Here is a 19,000-nt window from a genome sequence, read left to right as displayed (position 1 = left end):
TTTAAGGCAAAAAGAAGAAAATATGTTGTAACATTTTTATTATATATCCTGATACAGCCCCAGGACTAAGCTGAGACCATATCTAGTAAAAAAAATCACTTACTACAATAATTACGTCAAAAATTTTACGTAAGTGGTGATTTATCACCACTTCTAGGGTATTCCATCCGCCAGTGATGCAATGAGGATAATACACCTAGAAAAGACCTCTGCAGTGAGAGCTATAAACTCCTCTGTCTCTTAGGATCTCAGGTCCTTATGACAGTTCAGTCATTGCTTATCCAAGATGAATCTTTTTTTTTTTTTTCCCCACTTTTGTCCCTGATTGAAAAAGAATCACGTTCACCCCACCCAGACCATGGTGGGGTGAACTGCTGTTCTGCGACCAGAGACTAAGCCAGGAGCAGAGTCCTAAACAGAGTTTCTCCCGTATTACTTCGCCACTTCATACACTACAAATCTGTAGTGATCTGTTATTCACTCAATAGCATCTTTAATCACAGATGAAAGAGTGTAACCACAGTGGACTTTTTATTTATAAAGACACCTTTACTCTAAAGGGAAAGAAATAGCGATGTTGTCAAAATACTGATAAAAAGAAACGTGCTTAATGCTTTTCAAATACTTGACTTCTTTCTTCTCTTTCTGTATTTTTGTTTAAAAAAGCAAGTCATGAGCCCCAAACTTTTTTAATTGCTTGATCTTGTAGTGTCAGGGTCTTGTTAACACTTGAGTTGCTGGATCTAGTGACATCACTGTAACAGTTAGACAATACTTGAAATATTTACTTATCAAGCATCAGCACTTAAGGCTTCAAACTATGCAAATGAAAAATGTTGACAAATCAGGATCATACTAATTTTACTCACTTTGTATTTGTAGTTTTAAAAAATTATACAAAGCACATGGGAAAGCAGAATTAGACTCATGACCTCTGTTGATTACCAGGAATGAAGCACTAGACCAACTTTGAACAGTTTGAGTGCAGAAACATTCATTGTTTTGCAAGCCAGCAAAAGTTAGTCCAAGATACTTTATCCAAATTTATGTAACTGCCAGCACATAAGATTGCCACGTGAAGAACATTTCACCTTATATTTTAATCTAGTTAAGAATCTCCATCATGAGTATAATGCCATATGGCATTATTTCAATTTATTTCCTCTATTTCCATTTAATGGAAATTCTGAAAGCTAATCATATATTCTATATCTATATCCTGTTGCCAGCTTTCATTGAGGTACGCACTGCAGATTCCTCAATGGCATACTTAGTTACTTAAGTTGGTGCAGGAATGTCTCTGGGTCCCACAGTAACAGGTCAGTATAGATAATTCCTGACAATTTTCAATGCCCTGGTAGCGCAAATTAAATTATAAATCAGGCTTCAGTTTTGATTGACACAAAAACCTCAATAATAACAACTTAACTTAATCTGTGCCAATTTACCAGAGCAAGGTTATGTTTCGTGTTAAATATTATGTGTCCACAAAGTTGCATCTGTTTAAAGCTTAGCCAACTAATCTTTAAAACTAAAACCACAAATTGCAAAGCATTAGACACCATGCAATTCCTTAAAAAAAAAAAAAATTAGTCTATTAAATGTTTTTTGATTAACTGTTAGAAAAAATTGATTTTGCAGTAAGTTGTTTAATTGTCTGGGGTACTGTAGGTAAATACATGCTTTTAGAAAAGTGATGTCTATTGGGAATCAATAAACCATAAATCCCAACCAAAGAAAATAATGTAATTGAAACAAGTTTTAATTACCTATAAAATGATCTTTCTAGTACATTGGCAAGATTTCTTTATACCAGAGAATATCAGATTCCTTAAAAAACACTTTGTTTTCCAGGACCCCAACTATTTGTGTATATTAACCCTATAGAGCAAGACCTGTGTCCAGTGAAATTATGAGACTAACACTCAGCTTTCTCAAAGCTTTTTCCCTGGTGCAGAATAAAAAAACTTTAAAGATGAACATCAGTGTCCTAATTTTACAGGTTGGAAGACAAAGAAGAAAAATCTAGTGTCAGCAGCAAGCTAAAATACTAGCTGCATGGAATTGAATTTGAAGTTTACTGTTGATTTAATCAAAGCAAGATGTCATCCAGGGAGTTTAAAATATTTAGTACTGATGAAGGTGCTAATAAAGTTAGATAAAGCCTGACTGATAATAGTTCTACTATAACTACTACATAAATAAATACCTTCTCTAAACTCAGGTTTTAATAACATATTTAATTTGCAGTGCAGATTGAAGTAGTAATATTTTATCTTCACTGGTGATACACTTCATTCTCTTCGGATCAGTGTATATAAAGATCACATTTATACACATCTATCGGGAGCTGAACAGGATTGGTTGTTCCTGTTCTCAGACACCTTGATTCTTTAAATGGAAAAGGATTAATTTCTATTCAACTTTATTATCTCCTTCTGTAGTAGGATTAAATTGATATACTTGAAAAATGGGTGTTTGCTGTTGGTTTAGGTTTGTGTTTTAGCATGCTCAAACCAAGAGAGAAATCCTACATACTGAGAATACTGAATCCCAGAGTATCGTTTTAAAAAAAAAATACCTCTGATAACTGATCCACTTTTTGTGTGGTTTACAGTGTGCTGAAATCTGCAAGTGGATTGCCTAATAAAGGTGTTGGACTGCAGGGTAACATCCCACAGGAAACTGACTGCCTTGTTTCTTGCATCATTTCAGATTAACCCTAGCCAATACATTCAAGAACAAGCAGCTGAGATCAGTACTGCCTTGGCCAGGAAAAGGACTAAATGAACTTGCAGATCTCTACCACGTCTAACTTTTAGGATTTTATAGAAAATGAACTCACTGTGAATAAGGGCTCAGCACTGCCACAACTCAGGTTGGACCAAATCACATAAGAGATCTAGTTTGCCTGTTCCCTTTAGTGAATAGCAACCTGGATTTCCAGATCTTGGCTTATTTGAATGCAACCAAAAAGTATGTTTCTAATGCCTACAGCTGCATTAATATTGTGCACTAAATGGACTGCCAGAGGAAAAGAAAGTAGGGAGTTACTTCTTCAGTAACTTTTTTCCTTACATAATAAAAAAGACACCAGAGCGAAGCAAGCATTCAGAGATACCACTAAAGGAATCACAGCTGAGGAACTCTGACGTGAACTGCAAGCCTGCCCTGAGGGACCCCGCTCAGCTGTTTCACTGGTAGGACATTCCCTCTACAAGTTGAATGACTGTAAATTGTATAGCTATGCTAATGTGCCACAACGGGGAAAATAATTTCAGGTCCAAACTATCTGATCTAACTAAACAATCTGGGGGAGACAGAATTACTTTTTTCAAAGTCAGGGCAATAACTTGTGTGTGGTTAATTTCTGCATAGATGAGCAGCAATGTTTACTAATAAAAAGCTAGCAGAGATAGGAAGACAGATTGGGATTCCTATTTCATCAGTGCCAACAACAAACGTGCTGGCTAAAATCAGGTTTCAAAAACCTTCAGTGGTGAAGGCAGGAACAATGTACCTTGAATTTTTGAGATTTAGATATCTCCTACAAAAGTCAGGTCCACTGTTTCATTGTAACCTTGAAATTACAGAAGTGTAGCTAAAATAAGGTTGAAATGAAGACTCAGAAGGATCAGGCTAGGAAAAGAACTGTTATTTTTATCTTCAAATGCTAGGAACTAAATTTTCCTTTCAACCCATTCTTTCCTAGCTGTGAAATACAATAAAATATTGAATGAAGTCTATTTTCACTCTGGAGGATGCGAAAGAGGAACAGATTCTTTCTACATTCACAATATCAAATCAACAAACCATTAACCAAAACTAGTTATCTTTTGAAGATATGTACATAATGATCTTCTAAGGACTTCTATCAGAGAAGCTTGGTAATTTGCACCAGACTTGTCAGCTGACCAATGCTAAATAGGCATGCATGGAAAAATACTAGAAAAGGGTTTTCTCCTCTTACTCATACAGCTGGAAAGGAAACCAAATTGGATGAGTGGTCAGGTAATTACAGAGCCTTTGGAAAGTACATGGGCAGCTACACAGAAAGTACATGGGCACAACTGGATCTTTTTCTTTCCTTCTTCCTTTTTCCATCTTTAAAAAACTCTCCTTTTAAAGAAAAGGTGTTTTTTCTCCATTTAAACTTCTCTACTTCCCTCTCTTTTGTTGCCACACCATTCCTAAATGGTTATTTTGTTCCTGAAAAAGCAAGCACAGAAGAGTTTCTAGAAAAAAACAATCCTAGTTTCAGACCAGGAATGCCCCCACCATATAACATAATGATAAAAATAAAGTATCCTCCATGGGTAGCTATAAGGTTCATCCATGTAATTTCATGGGTAGTTGCAATTTCATCCTCTGAAGAGATCCTGTAGCTTGTTGAAATGCTATGAGAACCTTGGCCCAACAGAAATATCGCTGTTGCAATGACAGTTAGTACCTGAAGTCTACCATGTAATACACTGCTGTTGTGCCATCTGTCTGTCTCCTCCAGTTCCCCTCCTATCTTCCTGCTTCTCTTAAAATGACCTTTTGTCAAAGCAATATAATTCTTTCCTGTCGTGCTAGTTCTTTTCCCCAAATTACTCCATTTCTGCATGCTATATAATTGAAAAGAAAAATTACAATGCCAGACACTCCCTAAATTGGCATGGATTTCTGTTTAGCATATATCAGAAATTTAAAAAAAAATGAGAGATTTGCTTACCTGGCTGAATAATTTCTATTACCTTTTCCCAAATTCCATCTGGGTAAGTTACAATGGAGCAAAAGTAAAGACCAACATCCTCCAAAGTGCTCTTGATGAAAGATAAGGACTTGTCTTCCCTGGAAGCATTTTCAAAATAAATTCTTCCATTGTATTTGTCTTCGATATGTACTCCATAGATTGGATGCAAGACAGCTATATTTTCTTTATGAGTTACATTCCATTTCATCCAGGATGTCTGGATTATCACAGCTTTGTTTGGATATATGCATTCCAGTTTCACCTTCTCAGTAAGTTTTACAGTTGAATCCACAAACTTTCCTTCCACGTTGGCTAAAGCACACACAGAAGTTCAATTTCAGAATTAACATAATTGAAAACTGAAGTTATAGAAAAACTCAGCAACAACTTTGGCAGCACTACAAACAAAACACTGAAGAAAAAGTTCGCTAAAAAAAAACCCCAAACCCTAGATATTATTATTACCTGTAACTTGTGAATATCATTGAACAATTAAAATTTGTCCGAAACACCCAGTAACGCACTTGTGAATTGTGATCATATCTGTCATGACGCAATAAAAAATGGGAAGATGTTAGTTAGGAATAAGAAAGCAACCTTACTTCCACAAAGCTGGAGAACAACAACAACAAGGAGAACTGCGTGGTCCATCTCAAAGAACACTGGAATCAGTGACTGCAGTGCAACATGGTTTCATTCAATCTCTGTGCATCATGTGCCCTTATCACAGGATGTTTTTACTTTTGAAATATGAAAACATCATGTGCTTTTTACTTTCACATTCTAAGAAACACCAAGTTTGAGGTCTCGGTGCAGTTGCATCAGAAGAGAGACTAAATTCCTATCAAAATCCACCTCAGAGTAAAGTTTGCATTACTAATGAACCTCTAGCAATATGCATGAATACTATGATAAGTGATGAAGTGGGGATCTTTAGGTTTCATCAGCAGAAGGAAACAGAGTTCTTCCATGGCATGTATCCAAAATCAATAGAATTCCTCCATTTTTCTGACACTGCAGTTCAACATTTATCTATTATTCAGGAAGTATAAAATCTAAAGAGAAGATAAGACAGTTCCTATATATTAGAGGTCATAATTCTGTGACTAGTTATAAAAAGTAATGTCTTAAGGTCTGAAAATTTGTTTGTGATAACATGTCATGAGCTACTATTTTGGGATCAAAATTATGCAGCTCAAAAATTCTTGTTCAAAGGTGTAAGAACCGTATTCGTGACTCATGTTGAAATTTGTCAAAACAAGCCACACTCTTACATTTTTTTATGGAATTTTCTCAGGACAACTGCAAGCATTTTTGCACCTCGGCAGGCCATAGTTTTATGGAGCTGCTTAAAATTGGAACAACTTGATTGACTTGAAGTCAAAACTAATCTTGAATCGACTGGTTAAGATTCTCAAATGAATAAACAAATGTAATTTGAACAAAAGTTGATAACAGAAATTAATATTTTAGGTCCGTAATAGTCTGCACAAGCTTGAGCAGAACTTAGCATTAGATCCCACAGTGTAACAACTTGTGTGTAAACCAAAATCTGTATATATTTATCTCTGTTAAACTAGGATATATGTTTTAGGATAATAGAAAATTTTGAATGTTTGCAATGACTCCATTTTGCCACTTCCTAGTTAGATCTGTAATTCTCCACTGTTGCGGTTGCACTTATTTCTACTCTACTTTGTCTGGATTCACAAAGTACACCTAGATAGTCAGTAGTCCATCTGATGCTGACTGTAAAAATCTAAACAGAAGAGAATTGAGTTGAAGACTGAGTCTTATTTTATTTGCATTACAAAGTTATCTTTTCAAACAGATCAAAAGATTACATTAAGCTTGTCTCAGGAAACAGAAGTATTGCTGATAAGAAAAGCAGGAAATGGGAAGCTTCAGAAACTAAACTGCACATTCTGTATTAGAAAAGAAAGGATCTTGTGAGTTGAAGAGATCCAGTTCCTGGATGCTTTGTGGCATAGCAGCCTTTAAACCAGCTACACAGGATCTACATGGTTCCATATTTAAATCCTGAATTTCAGTGGTTAGCTGTTCTCAAATTGCAGTTGCAAATGAGGCAAGAAGTCAAAGTATCTCTCTAGCTTGAAATATTATTCTTTACGTCATATTACATATGTATATAGTAGTTTACAGGTGAGTGGTGGTCCACAAAATCTAGTGAAATGAAAAAAATAAACATATGTTCATTTTTTTGCTATTAAAAAAATTATTACTATTACTATTATTACAAATGAAACTTTTTACAGATCTGTTTTCTTTAATTATAGATAAGGTAAAGTACTCAGGAAGTCTCCAAAATGAAGACAAATTCCCTTAAATGAAAATTATTCTTCACTCATCTGTGTATAAATATAAATTACAATTTATTGCTCTGAATTTCATGGTCGTTTCTCTCCATCTGGCATTGAAAGAAACACAGAAGTCGATAAATTAACATCCAACCCCACATGATGACTAAGTATTGATGATATGTCGTCTAAAGACATTTATTTGCTGTACAACAGACACAGTTAATGCAAATGTCAGGGATTCTTGGTCATCTAGTCTCCAGAACAGGGTTCCTTGTCACACCTGCTAAAAAAATCAGCCTGTAACCAGAGCATTACTGGGTCTCCCTCTAAAGGCTGCACTACACGTCCCCTCCAGACACCAGTACAAGTCCCCTCTAGACACCTGGGCAACACACCTGCAAGTCACAAACCAGAAAGCTGTCGGCACTGTGAAAGTTAACTCTACTGGTATAATTTGGGAGCAGGCATACACTTAAAGTATCACGGTGTAACCTATAAAAAGAGAAATACACACCATCTCCACCATACCCTCCTGGGCAGTGGACTTATCAGAGCAGGTAGTGTAAGGGAAGGTCCATCGTGCAGCCCCCTCCCTTCCAGCCTCTCCTCGTACCTCCCTTACCTTTAACCTCTGTTTCTCCCTAGCTCCCCATCACTGAAAGGCTGGAATATCCACATATCTCTGATCATCTGTGAAACTCTCACAGCAGCAGCAGCGGCAACAGCACATCTCACAGTCACTCCATCACTTGAGTGGTTCCTTGGGCTCTGCCTCTCTGGTTCTCTGGCCATTGTTCCCCACAGCCTGGCTCTTCTTTCCCAGTAATCCCACTTTCTCCACATCCTTTGAACCTCAAAGCAAAGGAAGGGAAGGCTCACAAAGGCAAACAAGGCGTAGTTAACTAATCATTGGCTAAATGCCAATTACAGTTTCACAACAAAAGCAGCACGGTGGAATTTTCCAGCTGAATGTACAACTGTAGGATGTGGTTTAAAAGAAAAAAAAACTAGAAAGAAAGAGAAAGAGCAAAAAAGATTGTGCAGTAAACACAATGGAGATCTACAGCTTGGATTTTAATCATGACTTGAACATACATCTTTGGTGACCCTGGGTGAGTCATTTCATTTCCTGCTGCATTAATTTCCCAAACTCCAATACATAGATAATATGTAATGAATGCTGCTGTTTCAAAGCATGTCGCAATAATCTCTCTAATGAGTTTTTTTAATGGAAATTGCTATAAAACTGTGGAGAATAAGACATACATATAGGGTCAGCACAATATGTTAAAACCCTTTTTAATGATTCATTAGTATTTGAGATTTATTGCCTGTAGCAATAGTGCAGAAAGAGTGGCAAATATACTTGCAGACTGCTGCTACCACCAGCAAAAAGGCCTTGATTGTGGCAGGACAGTGAAGCAGGAGATAGCTAAAAAGCAGACCACTCCAGGTACCACTTCTTTACTTATGAACATGACCAACTGGAAAAAGATTGGGGCAAAAAGGTTCTTTAGTTTCAGTGAATCTCCAGTGAAGATAATGAAGCAAATAGGCTGGGAGGAGGGAGGTTTGAGCATATTTCGCACTTGGTCTGAGCATCCCTGTAGATTAGCTCTAACCCTGTAGAAGCCAGGTTAACCAACCCAGATGACAATTCCGTAAAAAGTGATCCAACTCCCTATTTCTCTATGGATTAGGGTCCCTCTGTTGCCAGTGTGCTACCATCAAGGAAACTACCTCTTTTTCCATTCACCTTTCTATGTTTCTTTAAGCAGGATGGCTGAGTGGTACAGCTGGCTAAAGGCACAATAATTCAATTTGCTTTTTCCTATTCTGCATCTAATCTAATTGAACAAATAAAGCCCCCCAAATTGGATTAATCTATAGGCATGCCTGATTCAGTAACATAATGGATAGAATTCTTCAGTATGTATTCATTAATCTCAGCGGAGAAGTTAAGTTAACACCAGGTATTCCTCCAAAGAGAAAGGAAAAAGTTGTGAATTAAATACAGTCACGTTTTGGGGATATATTGGTAAAGATGATTCAGAGAGGGAAAAAAAGTTGAATTTAAAAGGCTTTCCCAAATGTAGAAAAGTAAAGAAAATATAATCTACATACCCAAGTTCTCAATAACTTTTTATTTTTAAACATACTGGCCTCCAAAAGGCTATGCTATATAAATTATAGTGCTATGATTAAATGCTTCAACCCCCAAAAGTCAATCTTTGCAACAGAATATGTATTGACGAATCTTTAGATAAAGGATTATGTTTCTACATTTCTGGAAATGGAAAATTATTTACATTTTTTGGAACTGGACCACGAACTGGATATTCATCCTGACATAACACTGAACACCTAAATGGGTCAGGAAGCTAAAGACTGTTGGTGATAAAAACCACAGCTGTAATATGAAGGCCAGATAACACTAAATGCTGAGATTCAGAAAGGGGGTTTTGCAGTGTTTTTCAGAGAGGTTATGCATGAGTAATGGATGCCATCTGAATATAGAAAAGCTATGTTTAGTGACAGAATAAGCTAATGGTGAGGGGTACTAATAGTATCAAGGTCTGCTTAAGGCAGTGGAAGAAACACCACTGCTGAACAAATTTTGAACTAGGCACCATAAAGCACTGCTACTGATGACTCTCAAGCCTGAAGTGTGTTGGTAGGAGATAAGAAGGTTTGTTGTATTTTTTTAAGTTCACCGTGTAAGTAGTGTTCCTTTGATGTGCTCATAGCAGGAGAGTCTGCCTGTGATGGCTTGCTCAACTTTAGTGAAGTTTTGCATATCTGTGTGTGAGGGGGAAATCCTTAAAGCAGCCATTAGAAGTACTCCTCTGTCTATTTGAATAAAACAAAAGTGGAAAATATGACAAAAAAGTGAACTGAAGATAATTATGAAGACAATGAAAAAAGCTAAGTTGATCTACTCAGAGAGAGGAAACCTCAACAAAAAATCCCAAGAAAATATCCAATTAATTTTTTATTTGTATTTTTATTTACCTGATTGCTTAATGATAAAAGCTATCACCATGCCTTTTTCTTCTATCTAAAACTTTTCTGTTCAATGATCTTGACTGCAAATGTTTGCCACTGATTAGCTCATAAGGTATCAAAAATGTCCTTAAAAATATTTTATAAATTCTTCTACTTTTATAATAGGAAGATAGTACTAGATTTCTATTCATGTTTTGTTGATAATTAGTCTATGCATTTGCATCCAGTATTAACACGGAAGACAGCATTTGAGAGACGTGAAAGAAACTAATTCACAAAGGAAAGTAGTAAATTACATTTGAGTCTCTAAGAATTTAATGTACTGATATTGTGTAGTTGACTATGCTTACTTCTTTCAGTTTAGTTCTTGTCCTCCTGTTGAAGTCTCTTATTTTATTAGTTTCCAAAAAGTGATATTATTTGCAGAAACCTGAAAGTTTCATTTTAATGAAAGAAAAATGAAAGCAGAAAGGCTTCAAGGTTCTCACACAAATCCGTAACTGGGACAGGAAATGGACGTTTCTGTTTCAGAGCACAGCCATTCTCATACACCTATTATTTTTCCTGAATTATTCTTTTCCTGGTTCAACTCTACTTTTTATGTCCACCATGTTGCTAAAAAAACCCCGTTAAAAGTCATTTTAAGGAAATGAATGTTGCTGGATTTTTTCGTTTGCTGGCAGAAGCTTACAGAGTTGTTTCCAAAACAATACCCTCAAATACAGCCTGGATGTGAAAACTTCCTGCAGAGGCGGATCACCTAAGGTTGAGGCTATCGTTAATTATAGGATGTTGTCAGCTCAGACGTGTCTCCAAGAAAGATCTGTAACTTATATACGGCGAAGAAGCTTATGACTAAAAATGGCCTTCAAAATCCAGGGAGAAAGCTAAAGAGAGCAAACAATGCATCTTTTGTATACGGCATCTTTAACCTTTTTTGTTAATCCATCCAGGACCTGACACAGCCTACCTTTCAAGCAAAGAAAGTTATCTCATAGATCTTCTTTTTCTTAAGCCCTTTTTGTGCCCCTTTATTGGGAAAAAGCTTGGTAAACAGCAACGTGTCAGTTTATCGTTTTCCAGTAATACACATCTCTTTCCTACATGATCAACTCAAGCAGCCAATACTATCTAAAATCTCCCCACTACACACGAAAAACCCAAAGAAACCAAAACCAAAGGAAACCACCCCAAACACCAAACCCAAATATCCTCGAGGTAGTGGTGACGATGCATAAAAGCAGAAAATCAGATGACTGTTTTCTTTGTTACGTATTTCCAGTTTGATGAGTTCTGCCTATTGCTTTTTCTGTTTAAAAATCAAAAAAGGGGTGTGGGGGTGTCATTGTGCAACAGAGACGGAAGCTGCTGGCGGTGCTGGCTGAGACGAGCTGGGTACAGTCAGACACTGAGATGGAGATGGGGCAGGAAGCCACGTGCTCACCACGCAGGCACTGGCCGGAGGAGTCGGGAGCAGATGAGATGCGATCCCAAAGCAGACAAGACCCAGAGGCTCAGTGTCTGGCTGCCTTACAGGCTCGGCGGCGGCTGCAGGGGGCTGCTCACCCAGGCAGAGTGGAAGGCTTCACAGCAGAACCGGGGGAGAGACCTGCTCCTGTGAAGATGCAGGGTTTGGGGGAAAACTGAATTTCAAACTCTCTTATTTAGTCTGTCACACCTATCAAATTTGAGATCTGTCTTTTTAGAGAGCTACATTGCTCTGGTTCATTACTTGTGTTCTGAAGAAACGCAGCCAAGGACACCCATGTCGCACCTTGGTACAGTGGCGTCAGGGAAAGCAGCAGTAGTTCCTACTCAAAGGTCCTGCTGACTTAGTGGTCCTTTACACAGAAAGGGTTGCATTCAGATTTCCAGATAACTACCTGGGCACAAATGCATGTTCACTTCTTTTCTTTTCCTTTTTTTAATCTTTGACTTGTTTTAAATGTCCTAAGAGGTACCAACCCAACCATTCAAACTGCCCCTCGAAAGAAGCATACTTCAGAACAAACAAGCAACCTCTTCCCCTACAAGTACACTGCTTAAAGATTTTCAAAATAGAAGACTAAAAAATATTTGCTAGTAAACTTTTGAACAAATAATGGACTAAGCTGTCCCCACTCTCTGGAGAAAAATTACCTTGGAGAGGGGGATTAAGAAGGACAAAGAAACTATGTAAAAACAACGACCTCCTACCAAATCTTTACACATGTAATGAAATGGAAGAATCAACAAAACCTAAAGAAAAAAATAAAATTCTGTTCTATTGTAAAAAATTAAGGTAATCTGATGGTTTTGGAGTTGTGGGGTTTTTTGGTTTTGTTTTTGTTTTTAACTCTACATGCCTATATACTAATACATAGCAATTCCTCAGGTAAAAAATCCCTTTCCTACTAAAATCTAGAACTGATGTTTCTTGAGCATTCCGTTGCTTTACAGAAGTTCATTTGCTTAGGCAAAGCCCAATAAAACAGTAGAGATTTTTCAAGAAAAGTATCACAGTCAACTGTAAATTAATGAAACCAAGGAATATCTGCTGCAATCATTTGTTTTAGTAGAAATAATAGCATAATTGTACCATAAACTCCTGCCTGATTCACTACAACGTATTACATCTGTTTTATGCCAATGTAGTTCCAAGGAAATCAATGATATTTATACTGACATAAAGCAGCGGTGAGTCATATTCTCAATTAGTCTCTTCAGTTCAAGAAGGAATATCAGAGATTTTTCTTTATTTTCCAAAATTTAGCCTGCAACCATGTTCACGTATTTCTAAGAACCTGAAAGTTTAATTACCTCTATAGGGCTTCAGACCACCCATTACGGAATCATCACAAGTTATTTTATGAGGATTTATTTTTTAATTGAATTATTGTGACTGCATAGGTCTTTTGTTTCATTAATGTGTTCATAACAAGAGCCACTGGTCTCTGACAGATTTTTTTTTTTTAAATTATGTGTGTGATCTATAGGAATCATAAAATGCCTGTAAAGTAGCATACCTGCTCAAAAAGGGCTTATCAACTATCCTAATATAACCATCCTGATATATTGATTCTGCTATCAATTAAAAACATTATGCTTTTATTTTTATGGTTGCGTTCAATTCCCCTTAGTTGAAATAATGTGTGAAGCCCCTGCCAGTTTGAAATATAACCCATTTTCAACCATCCAAAGTTTAAAGTTGCAGATATTTCTTTTTTTACAATTACATCTTCCTATTTTTAATTGAATCTTTGTTTCTTTTTTGTTAATGTCAAAGAGATTTTTTAAAAAGGTAGTGATCTGAGTATATGATGTGCCAGTGCTCAAAGGCTTACCAGGATAATCTGATGCATTAGAGAGGCAGGAATTTAAACAGATAATCCCAGGCAAACCTTGCTAGGATAATTTTAAAGAGTTGGTTGACTGAATTTAGGTTGATCAGGAATAACCAGAGACCTTGGTTTTGCAGGCAGTTCATTCTTAAAAAGCTAAACGAGAGGGCTCCTCATGCACACACTGGACTGTCACACATACAGCTTCAGGTTTTGGGTTATTCAAGCTAATAGCCTGGATCAAGATATGCAAGGTCAAAACTGCATCTATCAACTTCTTTGCAGTAGTGTTTGTATCCATTATAGACGATATTTATTTTGCAATGGGAAACCTGGAAATACAACATTAGTATTTTTTGATTGATTATTTTTCAAAGCATAAAATGAAAGATACACTGTATTGCTATAGCTGTGTTTTGCCCCTGGATTCCTGGGATTGAGAGCTTTGTGTGTTGTTTTTTTTTGTTTCTGTTGTAGATGATGGCAAATGATATTTCCTGGATATTATGTTTCAGGCTCAATGGGCTTTTTTTTTTTTTCACAACTGAGTCAACTGTATTTTCTACTAAGCCTGAGATGAATACATACGTGTGCCCTTTCATTTAAGTAGAAATTCTATTGCCTAAAAAACCATATATATAATAATATACAGAATGTGGCAGCTGACTTAATTCAACAAATGGTGAAGAAATTCTTCTGAGAACAAAGGTACAGATTTCCTGTCATTCTGATATTAACCATTCTTTGTATAGGAAGGGTAGCATCAAAAGCATCTTTAAATAGTTCTCAGTTTTCTTTTCCGAAAAGATTTTGACAGTGTTAATTACTTCTGCTAACAAAAATTTCTGACACTTATATGACTTTTTGCTGCATTTGAAAAAGGCTTTCATGTTTGGTGTACTGATATATCCAATTAAAACCCCGGGAAATTAAATGAAATGAAACGAAAAGAAACAAAACAAAACTTATTGTTAGCATTGTTAGCTACCAAGTAAGGCATTTCCAGTGACTTCACCAAAACATAGACTTTATTTCTTCTGTGGGGGGACTTCTGTATGAAGAAATTAACTCCTTTTGAATGTAGCAATAGCATGCACTGATTGCAAGAGAGAACAGAAGCACAAAACTCTACTCATTGCCCCATGAGGCAGCCAGCGTGGCTTCACAGGTGGGCAAGCTGCTCACGATTTGTCCAGGACAGAAGCTGGTGGTGGGCTTGCGCACCATTTCACTCTCTGCTGGTCGGCATCGGATTATCTGTAATTCTACAATAGACTGTGCTAGTACCTGTGAAATCAGAAGAAAAGATAGAAAAATTCTAATTAAAACCAAAAAGAACTACTATCAGAGCATAGGAGAATGGCAGAATGGGGACGTTTTAAGCAGAAGAAATATAGAACTGCCAAAGTAGATCATTATATATTCTCTTTCTATTTTTCATGGAAAAGATCAAGGGCTTTGCTGTGCATGAAACTTGTACCTTTACACTGCCACGGTTAGAGTAATGCCATCATCCTCAGACAGGTGCATTTGTACCAAACACAAAATTCTGTTTATTCATCACTTACCATTTCATTCACATATGAGAAGGTGAATATACACATGGAAGTCAACTTTATGTAGTGTGTTTGTAAAGGAGTCACTAATAATATTGTTATACTGGTATAAAAAACCCCACCTTTAAGTACTGGGACTATGTTGGTATAAAAAGATCCAACATTAAAGTGGTTGGCACAAAATCTGTTGACTGATTGTTAAGTTCGTCGATTGCAATTCATAGAGTAAGGTTCAACAAAAGTTTCTAGAACTGCAGCGATGGAAAACACCTTAAATAGGTCATTCCTAAGCATAAAGAAAAAAAAGAAAAAAAAGGAAAATAAAGATCGAACAAATGAAATTCAAATAAACTATGATAGCACAGATAGCTGCTGTTTTCACAAGTGTTTATAGCTGTGGTCTTTTGAACTTATTTACTACAATAAGTAGTAAATAAGCTATTTTACCTGTTATGCTATTTCTATTTCTCTCTTTCTCTCTCACTCTTTCTTTTTTCTAATGTGCAGTTTCAGTTAGACTTCAAACCCTTGGTTTAGCACTTGCCACCTACCACTGTTTCCAGTTGGCCATTTTATTTCCAACTGAAAATAAATTATGCCAGCATGTTGGGGAGAAAACACAGAATACTTTAAAGAGTCATATGAAAAAGTGCGTAGGCTGTTAAGGATCTTTCTTCTGATACATTATTGCAAATACACTCCCAGCACAGGATAAGGAGATTTATTACCATGAAGAGACATTTCCGTTCAGAAGGAGAATAAAATAATCCACCCTGAAGAGCTACATTCTGGGTGATTACATTTTGACCTCAATTCCTGCTATATTCCCTAGTGAATTTGTCCATACAATAATGTTTCCCCTGCGGGGACCTAGTCCAGCATCACCTAAAGTTAGATTTTTCTATTGATTTTTATGGTCTATGGCTTCTTAAAATCAGTTGTTGTTACATCCATAACAATTTTTTTTCCATGCTCATTGTTCTGTCATGAAATATTTTTAAAAGCATACTGGATAAAAACCAGGACGTTAAACTGCACGTTTAACCACATACAGACTTTCACTAATACAGGTGGAAGAATACAAGCCCCTACAATCCATTGCTGTGCTATAATTTTTTCTCATTTTTATTCTTACAGGATGCAAACTTCCTGTCACTAAGGAAGTTAGATTTAAAAGTAATATTCAAAGGCACTTTTCTGACTCTGGCCTCAGTCATTTTGCCATTTAAAACTGTATAAAAATAGTTGCTTTATTGAAATCGGGGGGGGGGGGGGGGGTTGCCCTGTTGATGTATAATAAATGCAATAAATGGGAACAATACAATGTCAACAAAAACCGATCCTGAGCAGAAATAGTTTTTCTCCTATAAATGTTAAAGGCAAAAAATAGTAAGGAAAGATTTTTTGAAACCATCATCAGTTTTACGCTAAACATCACCACTTCCTTTCAAGTAATTCTTGTTATTTTAGCCGCTGTTTGGTTGCTGGCTTTGCCCCCCTCAGCACGGGGTGCAGACACGGAGGGAGGGCGAGCCCCGCGCCACAGAGGCTGCTGCAGGTTTCGCAGTGCCCCGAAACCTCAGAGCCCTCCCCGCTGCCCGCTCCAGCTTCTGGTGACCTCCTGCCGAATGGCTCCACTGCTTCTCGTGTATTAATACACCTTTTTGTAGGGATGCTTTGCAAACCTTTAGTTATTGCACAGTAATTTCGGACAATGCGAGGTTTTTCACTCAAGAGTAGCATTTTTATTAGGTCAGAAACCAGCATGCAGGTGAATTCAATATTCCTTTTTGAAACTTATTTTTAATGCTGGAAACTGTACATCTTGCTGGTGTGAAGGGTCCAAAGGGTCTAAGGAACAGTTTCCTGAGCTGTGGATTAATGAACAGCTGACGTCTTAATTTACGCAAACAGATTAAAAATCACACCAAAAGTTTCAGAAAAATTGCCAATTCCAGTGACGCTGTTTCTACTTACAGGGTAAGTTTGTGTTAGCCCTTGAAACTTCAGGGTTATTTGCCATCTATAAAAAACTTTTAAACTGCAGAGAATCTAATCATGAAGGCACTAAAGCTCGTGCCTAGTCTTGGGATTCACCAAATTCCAGGTTCAGGAAGGCTCTGAAATTCAGATAAAGTAGCTTTAATTGGAAGCGACTCGAAGTTTTTATTCAAGTGCTGTTATTCAACTCTAGAAGGCACCTTTCTGGACAAGTCTCCTGATGGGCAAGAAAAACTCTGGCTGAGAAGGAGGAGTGAGTCACGCTGCAGCTGCCACGGTGATGGGAAAACGGCCCTCTGCAAATCCTCAACTACGCAGAGTCCTGGAATGATGACCAAGAGAAAAGACAATTGGGAAAATTCCTGATTTGGTGAAATTCACTTTTGAAGAGGAAGCACTTTGAGCTTTTCTACAACACCCTAAATTTGGATTTATGTGATGAATACTGCTATTCTGATGTTAGCATGTTGGTTGCCCTTGCCTCAGTTGAGAGTGCATCTTTCTCAGCTCACCTAGGTGCTGAAAACTGTATTCTCTCAAAAGAGCTTTTGAAGAGGTTGTTTTTGTTGCTTTTCTCCCCCCCCACCCCCCCCCCCCAGTATTGTTCAGGTTTTGGTTTATCATTTGGTTTAACGATTGGCACAAAGCCACACTAACTGGTCTCTGAAGTCAGTAGCAGCCGGTGATGCAGACCTAACACAGGAAATTAAACTGAGGAGATGTTATCCTCTTGTTAAACTCAGTTAGCAGACCGCATCTGAATTGGTTAGCAAGTTTTTAATAACACACATTTACTTATGGATCTAAAGCAAGGACACGGGTGATCCCTTAACTCCCTGTATTCGTAAGACACTGGGCCCCAGGCAGTGCAGACTTCTCTCCTGTTCTGCTCTGTCTCCATGGAGCTCTGCACTGCTACGTAGGCTTCTTGAAGGAGCGAGGATAGAAAATACTTGGTTTTAAAAGGCATTCCTTGTTGCTTATGATCTCACATGTATTTCAACTCCAGGTGAGACTTCTGAAAATATTCTCAATTAGGAAGCATTTCTAAAGATAGGCAACACCAGTGAAAAATTGCAAGGCATGTGAATGACTGGTGAACAAAATCTTGTATTACCTCCATGAAGCACTGGGAATTGCCAGCCTGTATTCCGGTGGCTTCAAATGCTTCAAACGTTCAACTCACTAGCAGTGTTTCTTGTGTCACGTTACCCTACACTTCATGTTGTTTTTAGAAACACTTTTCCTATAGAAAAAGAAAGAAAAGAAAACATAAGTTTTACCTGCCAGTAAGAAGCGAAAGCTTTTAGAGAAAGTATGCATGGATATGTACTGCTTGTGGGTTCAGATCTACTCTTTATTGGTCATAAAAATTGCCTGCTGCGACTTAATCAATCCCGCCTGCCTGCCTGATGGAGAAATCTATTTCACACGCACACAAAAATCAGTTTTTTCCCCCAAGTATCCTATAAGTCTTTTCACTTTTAGAAATTTTTTTCCTTTCTTTTTCTGCTGTTCTTGGCAAATATTAGGTTAAAGAAAATGCTAAAATTTTATTTTAAAACAGTAAGTTAGCTATAAATTGTTTTATAGAAAGTAGTCTTAGAATATGCATGTTTTGGGGTTGTTAACCTCAGGCTCCTCAAGCCAGAGTATCAGCTTTGATACTAACAGTCAGCAAGCCTCTTAGAGTGATTCTTTTGAAAGCAGACATGACTTGGCCAGCGTTAATTGTGAAAGGAAGTACAGCAGGTTTATCTTGAACCTCTTTCTTTGCCAAAAATCCTGTCCAGCTGAACCTGTATTGCATTAAAATCATTCACAAATCAGTGAGAAAAACAATCAGCTTCTACCTGTCCTTGTCAGCAATGGACAAACAATATTTAAGGCACACCTAAATCAGCTTTCCCCTCATTTTCAGAGAAGCAACAACCAAATTGGAACTTGGTTGCAGCTTTTCCTTCTTACCAATAAAGTCAGAAACTGCATTAAACCAGAACTTTCCTGTTCTAATAAAGTGAATGGATAGTCTTTGGCCAGCGTGTCCTTTTAAGAGAT

The 19,000-nt window shown here is 37.2% G+C and overlaps 1 protein-coding gene across 1 annotated transcript in view; it reads right to left on the bottom strand.

Moving 5' to 3' along the window:
- Positions 1-5,389, bottom strand: part of CD226 (CD226 molecule) — a 28,688-nt gene extending 23,299 nt beyond the window's left edge. The window contains exons 1-2 of the mRNA XM_075495453.1: positions 5,341-5,389; positions 4,718-5,050 (exon numbers count right to left, since the gene is read on the bottom strand). Coding sequence (XP_075351568.1) covers positions 4,718-5,050; positions 5,341-5,389 — 382 coding nt within the window. The remainder of the gene's footprint in view (positions 1-4,717; positions 5,051-5,340) is intronic.
- Positions 5,390-19,000: the final 13,611 nt, after the last annotated feature.

The sequence above is a fragment of the Mycteria americana genome, chromosome 2, assembly GCF_035582795.1.
Source record: "Mycteria americana isolate JAX WOST 10 ecotype Jacksonville Zoo and Gardens chromosome 2, USCA_MyAme_1.0, whole genome shotgun sequence".
Taxonomy (NCBI): domain Eukaryota; kingdom Metazoa; phylum Chordata; class Aves; order Ciconiiformes; family Ciconiidae; genus Mycteria; species Mycteria americana.
This window is presented reverse-complemented; position numbering and strand designations above follow the sequence as displayed.